This window comes from Crocodylus porosus, unplaced genomic scaffold (assembly GCF_001723895.1).
Source record: "Crocodylus porosus isolate Cpor-Errol unplaced genomic scaffold, CroPor_comp1, whole genome shotgun sequence".
Classification (NCBI taxonomy): domain Eukaryota; kingdom Metazoa; phylum Chordata; order Crocodylia; family Crocodylidae; genus Crocodylus; species Crocodylus porosus.
The window spans coordinates 34,394,480-34,405,803 of record NW_017728911.1 but is presented as its reverse complement, the minus strand read 5'-3'; the positions used below and the strand labels follow the sequence as shown (position 1 = coordinate 34,405,803).

General features: G+C 42.3%; 1 protein-coding gene across 2 annotated transcripts in view; it reads left to right on the top strand.

The window, feature by feature from the left end:
• IGF1R (insulin like growth factor 1 receptor) overlaps nucleotides 1–11,324 on the top strand; it is a 250,493-nt gene that overhangs the window by 32,894 nt on the left and 206,275 nt on the right. For both annotated transcript variants that reach the window (XM_019533782.1, XM_019533781.1), the window contains exon 2: nucleotides 7,706–8,251. In XM_019533782.1, coding sequence (XP_019389327.1) covers nucleotides 7,706–8,251 — 546 coding nt within the window. The remainder of the gene's footprint in view (nucleotides 1–7,705; nucleotides 8,252–11,324) is intronic.

Sequence of the window (11,324 nt, the reverse complement as noted above, 5' to 3'; positions counted from 1 at the left end):
CCCCTTTTGGCCCTTAGTCTGCCTGGATTTCTCTGGTCAGCCAGGGAAGCCTCCTGGCCCCTTTCCTTCTTTTACCTCTCACGGGGATCGTCTCGCTTTGTGCTCGAAGGATAGTTTCCTTAAGGCACAGCCCCCCTTCTTGGGCTCCCATCATTTCAAAACTACTACTCTGTAGTGCTTCTTCCTCTTGGGAGCCTGTAAGGCTTGGGAAGGCTTCAGCCTTGTTCAGGGATTGTTGTACTGAGGGGCCTGGTCTGCATGGAGTGGCTGCCTCAAACCTTTGTTGTTAGTGGTCGTGTCCACATGAGTGTGGATGTTCGGTTCTCTGGGGACAGCTAGAACTGGCATACTTTGTGCTCCTGCTGCTCGGTCCCGGGGAACGTCTGTGTCATGTGCCCTTTGGTGCGCTGCAGGTTACCCTGGGTGGGGTAGGAAAGGCTGGGGCCAGCAGTGGGCTGCCCCCAGCAGCCTTACCCCTGGGTCCTGGGGGTCTCCTGGGGCTGCAGCAGTGCCAGTACTGCCACTTGGAGCTTGGCCGGCAGCCAGAGTGTGACTCTGGACGGTCAGGCTCTGGTTTTGGGTGGCGTTTGCTGACCCTGTGTGTGCAGCCCTGCTTTTTTGCATGGTTTTTTTTTTTTTGACCCTGGGATCTCCCAGGGTCGAAACCCCCCTCCCCTGCCCACACAGCTGTCTAGCAGAACAGAGAATTTCTGGATGTATGGTACTTGGAGCCGCAGACATGTCTGCTGTACCCCATACTGCACAGCTGCGCTTGCCTGGGAGGCGGCCAGTGTGTGACAGGAGCAGCATAGGGATACCTCTTGAGGGTGTGAGAATCATGAATATCTTTGGGAACACAACTACTGTTTTATTCTACAACTTTTTTTCTTGTACACAATATGTTGAGAAGGGGGAGAAAAGCCAGTGAGAAGAAATTTAAAATGAGGTGAATTATTGCTTTGAAAAACACGTTGTTCCTGTAAAACTTTCTAAAGGGAGTAACTGGAAGGAACATAGAACTGGAAAGTAAAGCTGAGAGCAGTGAACTGATTCCAGGTTTCTTTGGGGGAAACGCTTTCTTCTCATGTAAAAACTGTGAACATGTTTTCATACTTATTGGTCCCAAGTAGGCGGTCATTTGCATGGAGAAGGACCCCTTTTGTCATAGTCATCTTATAATTTACTTTCCTCCATCACTGGGTAAAACTATTAAACCCATAGTCAAGTGATTTACCTACATGGTAGGCGTGTATGAAGGAGTTCAAAATTTCTTTTGTAAAAAGCAAGACATGATGTGTAATAGGATTAAGAATTTACTCCATGAAATAGAGCCTTGTTACACCTTATTCTGTGAGGCGCACAAACGTTGATCGGCATTAGTACTAGTTTGGGATTTGGATCTGTTCACCTTTAGTCTAGAAAACCTTCTCTGACTGTCCCCCACCTGCATAGCTGTGAGTTGCCACTAGAGGCCTGCTGAGCCAGGACAGGCTTCTACCCCTGCTCTATGGGCAGGGGTGTGAGGGGTCCTAAGGACTTCAGTTTGAGCTGCACATCTGTGAGGAGTGGCTGTACTTTAATGGAACAGGAGCTGGGTAGTGCACATTAGAGATAATCCTGCCCTGGAGTGGTGTAACTTCAAACCCAGTAATGAGTGCATACCATTTTAAGGTGTTAATATGCAGACAGCCCAAGGTTTAGGAGCTCCAGGAGCCACCCAAAATTACCATAACCCATAGTCAGCAAGGAGTAAGGAACTCCGATAATATATTTAATCAAACCGATATTGGGAACAAGCCTCCTTTGGATAGGGCAGAATATATGTTTAATGAAGAAAGACAGGATTTTTTTCCCCTTTGGATAACTTGTCTATTAGTGTTTCCTAAAAAATGTAACTGCACTGGACAATGTGATTAGGTTGCTTGACATGCTGAGGTTCAAAGACTACAGAAAGTTTTTGAGACTTTATACATAAGGAGAGAATGTTTCTTGATTTCTTTCCCCCTTTGTCCAGAAGTCATAAATATAGCTGACTGAAACTTGCTATTTTTAATTTTTCATGCTTGAACTAGTGCATAAAATGAGCAGATAAATTTTATCAAATTTCCTGGTAGCTCAGGACCCAGCAGATCACCTGTTAAGACTTTCTTCATTGCAGACAATTACATTTCATTCAGTTATTCCTGGATTAACCCAACAACCTATTTGACTAAAACATATCATCTAGAAAGATACCTGGCCTTGACCTGAAGACCCAGAGATATAGAAAATGCTGTGCTGCTCTTCAGTTGTTTTTCCCAATTGTAGTTGTCTTGAGTTAATTGTACTTTGGTCGCGGGGCTGAAAAGAAGGCTGGGAAGTTGTGGCCACAAAGGAGAAAGGTTTGGAAAATCAAATGAAGTGAAATTTTAATGTATTGCACGAGTGTCGCCTTATCAGTTACTTTATTGATTGTAATGTGTCCCAAAAGGCGTGCTGATTTAAAGGAGCAGGCAGTAGGTTAACCCAAAAACACATTGTTTAATTCTGAATTGGAGGAAACGTTTTAACTGTACTAGCCATGAAGCGTATGTGAGTCATTCTAGGTAAATGAGAAATGTATACGAGTGAGCCCACAAAGAAAGTGCATTATGTACTTCAGTATACTTTGCAAAGGGCTTTGTGGTTGTGCGTTTGCCTGAGATACCGGTTGATATTTTGAATCCATGTACACGTTCCCTAAAACGTGATCCAAAAAAAACACAGGATGGCCAAACCTGAAATTGTAGTAGGCTTTCAGCTCTGATTTAATCTGTTTTTCATCAAATCCCTTTCAGGGCAATGGACAAAAATGAGCAAAAGATGATGCGTTATGGTGTAATTAAGTTTCATGGACACTGTGAACTTTTCAAAAGAAATGAGGGAGCAAGACAGAACATTGGCAAAACTTAAAGATGGGTTTTGTCCAGCTTAAGGGGATGAATGGTACTTTTTTTGCCTTTATCTAGCAGAGGTGGAACTTTCCAAATGTCAGTATGAATGAAGGGGCCTGCCCTATTTCATGTCCAGTCCTCTGCAGTTCTCATTAAGTTATGTTATGTAGAACTGAACAGACATAATAGGTAGCATGCTAATAGGCCAGTTCTTAAATCAAAAATGTCAGCAACACACTCATCTGTAAGCAATTTTTAACATTAGAACACATTGGATTCAATTTTTTTCCATATAAAACATCATCCCTTTAATAATTGAGGCAAGCTTATATTTTTCCATAAAGTTCTGATCTCCTCTTCATTTATAAAAGCACTAAATATCTAAAATAAAGTAACTTCCAGGCTGCGATGAACATAAAACTAAAACCAAAATGATTCCTAAAGCCTAGTGTCGGAACAGATCCATGCACAGCTCTGTACTGCTTTCATGAAGGTTTGCTGCCATTTCTCTTACAAATTGTTCTTCAGGGTATTATAACTCAGCTGCTCTTTAAACCCATCACTCTGGAGCCAGTCCTACAAAATGTCAGTGCAACTGCAAATTTTATTTCTTTAACAAAATAAGGGATTTGGAGCAGTTGAGCGATCTAAAATTCTGTCACATTAAATACACTCTCCTCTTTGTGCTGTAGTGTACCAGTAGTTGTGGTGTTTTTGTACCAGTAGGGAGAGACAAAAAACTAAACCAATTTACTAGGAAATGCATATCATTTTGTACTTTGCTTTTCTTTCCATAGGAGGAGCAGCTTATCTTGGCATTACAACATTGTTCCCATTTTTGTCAGATAGGCTCTTTTTTGGGTGAGATGTTTCTTGTCTCTCTTGGGTTTTCCTTAAAAGGAAACTTCAGCAGTTGGTTTTTAAGACCACGGTTTGAGAATCTGATTATGAAAAGAATGTCTGTTTGGGGTGGTTAGGGCTTTCCCCTATAATCTTGGGATGCTACTCAGTGGAGTAGCATTTCTGCCTCTGTGTGACGTATCGCTTTTCCTGGCTTCAATTTCTTTCACTCCCCCCTTCTTTGGCTTCTGAAAGCAGACGCTGCCAGTCTTATTAATGTTTGCTCCTCTTTGCCTTTATCTTCCATTGGTTAGTGCCATAGTGCTCATTCTAAGGATGATTGTCCAGTTGCCTAAATCAGGTTGTGGTAACACTGGAAACGCCATTTCCATGCAGTTGTTTTAGAAGACCAGATATGCCTTCTTGCTATACTATATTATTTTAACTGGCTTCTGGATAGATTTTCTGTTAATGTATGGACAAAGTTGCATGTTAAGTAGACCATACTAAATCTGCGAAACGTTTAAGCAGTGTTAAAGTTAGAATGTGTTACGAGCAGTTGTGTTGAGAGTTCATACTGTTTCTTGCTTGCACCACTCTGACTTGCTACTACAGATCTGGCAAGCAGAGGTGTGGCTAGGAGCGAGCTAATTGTGGGCTCTAATCTCCTTTGGTGGAGAGGGTGCAGAGGGCGGTGCATCCTGATATGATGGACTGACTGCAAATTGCTCACTTCATCTTTCTGGAACAGACTGAAGTTACCCTAGCATGAGCTGGGTAGCAGAGCCCAGGGTTAACCCTCTCCTGAAGTGGTGTAACTTTTGAGGTGCTCCGAGGGCATTTAGCATGAGTTGACAAGCTTTAATATGCCAGTGCTTGTGTTTTAAGTGCCCTTAGCATGGCATAAGTGTAACATGTAAGTTCACCCTATGCCTTGAAACTGGTACTTGATTTTAAAACCCTCTCCTCATTACATGCTGAAAACAAGAGTGGCTGGAATGCAAAGCCACATGAGGAACAGCTGAGGGGACTAGGGATGTGTAGTTTGGGGAAAAGGAGATGAAGGGGGAAAGAGGATTGCAGTTTTCAAACAATTGAAATCCTGTCATAAAGAAGAGTGAGAAAAATTGTTCTTCCTTGTCACAGTGGGCAGAACAATAAGGCAGTGGATATAAACTACAGATGAGGAGATCAAATTTCAAGAAAAACCTCAGCCATAGAAGTGGAAGGACACTGGAACAAGCTGCATTCAAGTTGTGGAATACTTTTTATTTAAGGTTTTTTCAAGAAGAAATTGGATAGACTTCTTTCTCTGGTAGTTTAAGATGAATCCTGCATCTTTGCAAAAAGGGAGACTAGACCCTGGAGACTGCTTCCAACCCTACACCTCATCAAGGGCTCCAGTGATAGAAGTAGGCTGTGCTGCTATTTTCCTGTATCTCCAAAAGAGATTCCCCACAAAGTTTGCTATTTTTTCTGTTGCCTGTGATGCGTGGATTAACTGTGCCTTGTTCCTTGGGATGTTACCTTTGAGTCCTTGTTGGATATTAAGGTTGCTATGGTTTTAGCATGTTCATATTCCAGCTCCTTTGCTAGCCTTTTGTGACCATCTTAATTCAGTGTTGTGGGACAGACAGGATGTCTTTCTATTGCTAAACCAATTTTTGAACCTTTGGACAATTTAGCTGGGAGTTCTTCACTAGTTGTGTTTAGAGCTGGCTGCTTGAAGAGAAGAGGATTGCATGAAAGTAACTAAGTGTAATGTGTATAACATAAGAATAACCTGTCCGCCAGGCTGGATCCCAGTGCAAGTTACTGATATAACTGTCATTTTACTTTAGCTCTTTATTTACAAGGGTGCTTCAGAAAGTAATGTCAGTTTTGAAATAAAACCATTTTGTGTGTAGTGAGTGGGGAAACCACACAGCAGCAGGGAACACTGAGGGTGGCATTGTTTAATGCACCCGTTGTTTACAATGATGTAGAAAAATGATGTGGTCCAGTAAGGGATCATTGCACACAGCATGGTCTTATTTGGAAGTTGACTTTTACTTTCTGAAACACCCTCATATATTGCCACATTCATTAGAGTCTTTGGGAATCATGGGATCCCTGCCAGTTGGTGAATGAAAAGGTCCCCTGTAAATTATGACCCAGAGTCTCTGGGGAATTGTAGTCATAATTGTAAGGGACCTCAAGGATCATCTGATCCAGCCCCCTACATGAATGAAGTATCCTCTGTCTTCAGCCATTACAGAGCGATACTTATCCAGCCTCTTTTTGAAACCCTTGAGTGAAAGAGATTGCATTACTTCCCTGGGCACTTCCACTGTCCTGCTGTTTTAACACTAAGGAAATTTTCCTAATATTTAATGTTGAATCTGCCTTCCTGCAGTTTAAACCCATTGCTTTGTGTCCTGCGCTCTGCTTGGGGCATCCTTTTCCCTGGTTCCCACAAAAGGCTAACTTTGTCGTGATATCCTAAAAGAATAGAATATCCTTGAACTTTGGCCTGGTGCTGTGGTGTTTCAGAGAGGGCCACATGTGCATCATTTTAAACTTATGCATCATTGCTTATGTAGTCAGTTATTACACTAGGTAATAGACTCTTTCAAAGATAGATGTATGTTCCAGGGTTTTTTTTGAAAGCTTATGATGGCATTGACTTAAATCGGCTTCCAAAAAATGTCAGGTTTCTTTGCTAATGTTTTCTATCTCTTGGTGGAAATTCAGGCAAATTTATGTTGGTTGCAAAGCTGTTTTTCCCTCCCCTCCATATAATGGATTTTTCTCATTCTGCTGACAGTTGATGTAGGAAGAGTGCATGGAGTTCAGCCTAGTGTTTTCAAGGGAAAATCCTGCTTGTGACTGTAAATAAGTCTGTTTATGTTGCATTTCTTAGAATTTCAGGAACTGCACGTTGATGCCAAAATTAGTGAAACTTCACTGGAGTACATGCAAACAGGATCTCCATATGTCAGTGAGGAGCCTGAATATTTTCATTTCCTTTTGCTCTCAGGAGAGGAAATCCTGAGTGTTTTTGTATTTTTGTATTGTTAATCTATTGTAAGTGTTTATTCTGGTATTGGGCCCAAACGTGGCTTGAGAACATGGGAAGGTAGTGTGATTTGGGGAGTTAAAAGGATGGAGTTGGGTAGTCTCTATCCTCCATTGCTTTTTTGTCTTAACTTAGTATCTTAAAGGTTAATTTTTTATACTTGGGTGTCATACTTTTGTTAAACCCTTTGGGAATCATGTGATTGAAGCCCGTATCAGTCAGTGCATAAAAAGAGTCCTGTCTAAGTTATAGCTTAGATCCTTTGGGCGTCTTTATGTGTGCTTGGAGGTGGGGGGGGGGGAGGCTTTAATTTAGAGTGGCTTCCAGGAGTCACTCTAATTAAAGTGCCTGCAGCATCTTGTGTATTCAGCATCCCGTGTTTCAAAATGGCAGCGGGAGTACTTTAAAGCTTGTTTGTGTTTGAGTTCAGGCACCCTCGCTGCCATTTTGAAGTGTGGGGACACTGAATACATGAGACGCCAGTGCTGCTGGAACATGCTAATTAACTGAGTCTCCTCTGATGCACTGTAATTACAGCACCCCCTTTAAGCCCCTGTGTAAAGAGCTTCAGTCTCATTTTTGATTGAATTTAGATTTGCTTTCAGCAGCAGTAATAAGGCATCAGTTTCTTCCTTGATGTAAGAAGGGTATACCTGCAGTATTGCAGTCCTGCATGCAGTAGTAAACAATCAATTAAACAAGTTAAATGAATGTGAAGTGCTCATTATGCTTAGTCCCCGTTTTTAAGACTTCACCTTAATTTAGGAGCTAAAACTTTGTCAAAATATTCAGTCCAAGCTCATTTTGGAATTCATTCCAGATTTTTGTAAAGGTTTAAAAACCTCATGTACTAAATCTCCTTCTTCCCTTCTCCCCCATCCCATTGTGTTTTCAGTTTGTGGGCCAAATGTTGACATTCGCAATGATATCCATGAGCTGAGGCGTCTTGAGAACTGCACAGTCGTTGAGGGTTTCCTGCAGATCCTGCTCATCTCCAAGGCAGACGACTACCGCAACTTCCGCTTCCCAAAGCTCACCATGATCACCGACTACTTGCTGCTGTTCCGTGTGGCAGGCTTGGAGAGCCTCAGTGATCTCTTTCCCAACCTCACGGTCATCCGTGGGAGGAACCTGTTCTACAACTATGCCTTGGTTATCTTTGAGATGACAAACCTCAAAGAAATTGGGCTTCACAACCTGAGGAACATCACCCGAGGGGCCATTCGGATTGAGAAGAACTCTGACCTGTGTTATCTCTCCACGGTGGACTGGTCTCTGATCCTAGATGCAGTGTCCAACAACTATATCGTTGGGAATAAGCCTCCAAAGGAGTGTGGGGACTTGTGTCCAGGGACGATGGAAGAGAAACCATTGTGTGAGAAGACGTCCATTAACAATGAGTACAACTATCGCTGCTGGACTACCAACCACTGCCAGAAAAGTAAGAATTTGAATAGGTTGCTGAATTCAAATGTTTTACATGCCTTTTATAAAGCAAGCTATTTCATTATGTGGATTAATTTTGGGCTTTCTGGTAGTGCAAGCTTTTGTTTCGGGGTTGCATGTTCTACATGGCGAGTATATTGGTGGGTAAGATGAGGTTAGAATGACCTGTCGGTTGGGGAAGAAAATAACCAAAGTACATCTCTTTTGGCTATTTTCATGTATGAAAGAAAGATTCTGACTCTGGGGTGGTCAGTAGTTTAATAAGGTTGGAGGAAGGAAGAGCAACTGGCAGGATAGCTAGTTCCATCAGCCAGGAGGCACCAGCGCTGCTCTGTCTCCTGAGTCTCAGCGGCTTTCCTCAGAGTCCTGCCAAATAAGGGAGGCTGTTATAACGAACTTTTTCTGGAGCGTTCATTTCTCAGAACATTTGTTTTTCAGATGGTGTCTTTTGGATGATACTTGTATCCAGGACCGAAGTGCTGCCAGTGGTCCCAAGTTGAGAAACAAAATGGGAGGGTATGGGGAAAGGAGAGGTACTATAGACCTGCAAAGAGAGACATGAGTCAAAACACTGTTGGGCAAAGCACAGGAGTGGGGGAGAACAAACAGTTGCTCCTTTTGGCTATATCTCGAGGTTTATGGCCCTGACTGAAAACTTGCTGAAGTTGATGAGATGTTCACTGCTTTCAGTGGTCCTACATTTCCCACCAGGATTACCTCCTAAGCCTTCTGTGAATAATCAGCACCACTGAATTCTACAAGTCAGTGCTTGTGTCTGCATACAACTTTCACTGCTTTGAAATATCCCCAAAATTACTTATCCCAAGTTAAAGTCCCTTTGGGAAATTTGGAAAAACTTAAGGCTCAAACCTCCCTTTTTAAAACTATATGAAAGAAAATAATTTTCCTCCCTCTGCAGAATCCTTTTTCTTTTGCATAGTGGTTCAACCTTAGATTGTTGATACTATCAAATAATAATAGCACTCTTGTCTTCAGTGATTTTTACTTATAAAACTAAACAGTTGAACCAAAGCTGAATCTTCCCTTGCCCTTGTGTGGAAGAGAGAATGAACATAAATTGTGTATTGACGGGAATAAATGATCCACAGGCAGAAATAACAGAACAGTGGGCTGTGTAATCCCCGTGATATTCCAAATGTGACATTTGCTGCAGGTTCCTCTACTGATTAATTGATTGAAAACCTTCAGCAACAGCCACTAAAGCATATTCTATATTGTGTTGGCTAGGCGCATGATCCTTTGATTTTTAATGCAAATATATTAGCTTCTGTATTAATGTTGTTAAAATAATCTAGTAAAATAGATGTTTTCTTAGCAAGTTTAAAATCTCATGAAGGTGGACCTTGACTATGCACAGTTACTGCTGATTTGCTCACAAGAACGTCGAGAGAGGGCTGTGTAGCTGCTTCTTCTAAACCCCGGAAGCTGAAATTTAGAGTGCCATGGAAACGTTTTCCCTTTCCATAATTCTCTCTAACATATTGCTCAAACAAGCTCCTGATAGCTTGGGATCCTTCTGTCTGCCTGGCGAGTGGGATGCTTTGTGTGGGATGCATTTCAATGACATGGAGAGAGAAAATGAAACCTTTTGAAATCCTAGAACATCTGGTCGGTCAGCTTTCGGTAACGGATGTGAAAAAGAGAAATCTGTGCTTCCCCAGTTCCCTGAAGCTCACAGTAAAAGCGAGGGCTGTGGAGGGAAGCATCTGGGTTTAACATTGGTCTCTATCTTGCAAGCACTGGATGTGCTGAACTGAACTTACATGAATGGTCTCTCCATGACTTCAGTGGGACCGCTTGTTTAAATGGGATTATGCCTGGGTCTTAAGTGCTTGCCGAGTTGGGGCTATAGATAGAAACCTCATTTACCATTGCACTGGTCTGTTTTGCTCCTGTGAGCTTTCTTTTACTAAAGATAATTAGTTTAAGTATTTTCTTCTGTAAATAAGTCCATGTTCACATTATCTGCAGTTTTAAATAGTTAGTGAGAGAAAATTAATGTGCTGGCTAAGTGAAATTATACTTATCTTCTTGTGAGTGTGTTCTTATCTGTTATGGCAGGGTTTATCTCTCTTTTGATAGCAGGTACAGACAAAAATGAACTGCTCAACTTGGTCTCTTTGCACTTCTTAAAAATAGAGTAAACAAGCTCATGGTTTACTCAAATAACCATGATTGCACTGTAAGCTTTGAGTCCATCCTGTAACTTCATGAAAGTAGAGCCCAGCCATATTGCTAGGGCTTAATTATAGAGACTGATCACTGGGAGGAGCAGTTCCTAAAGTTTACTTCAACTTAACTCAGCATTTCAAGGGACAATACCAGAGCTTGAGAGTGTTAGTTTTTCTAAGCTTCATTTATAGTCAGACTTGGAGGCTGTGGGCCTCTGTTTTGGTGCAGCCACTTTGAGTGATCCACCAAGTCCTCAACAAATACCGCCTGTGTAAAATTTAAGTGTGTTGCATTACAATTTTGTTCTAGAAAATGCCTTTATAAAAAGGCATGGTGAGACTCTGTTATCTTGGTGACCTTTTTGTAGGTACTGGAGTGGATTAAAAAAACCCAAAACCCCAATGCAAAAAAGGGAAAAACAGAGAACCCCCTCAAGTGCCAGGATAGAGTAACTCAATCTGGAACAGGCTCAAGATAGGTTTGTTCCTTATAGATTACTAGTGGTAAAAATGGTTCTGAAGGTCAAATCATGCCTTTGTGAAACCTGTGCCCTAAGAGATTCAGAAACTTTGAAGAGTTTGGATGCATCCAGATGAGCATGGACACTTGGTTCCCTGGGGACAAGTAGCGGTGGTGCACCTTGTGCTGCTGCAGCATGTGCCTTGGTGCATGGCAAGTTACCCTGGGTGGGGTAGGGGAGGCTGGGGCCAACACTTGACTGGCCCCAGCAGACTTACCTGGGGTCCTGGGAGGGACTTCTAGGGCTGCAGCAGTGGCAATTCTGTTGTGTGGAGCCTGACCTGTAGTGTGGCCTCAGGAGACCCAACTCTGCTTTTGAGCGGTGCGCTGCCTGTGTGTGCACTGCTCTGTCCTGT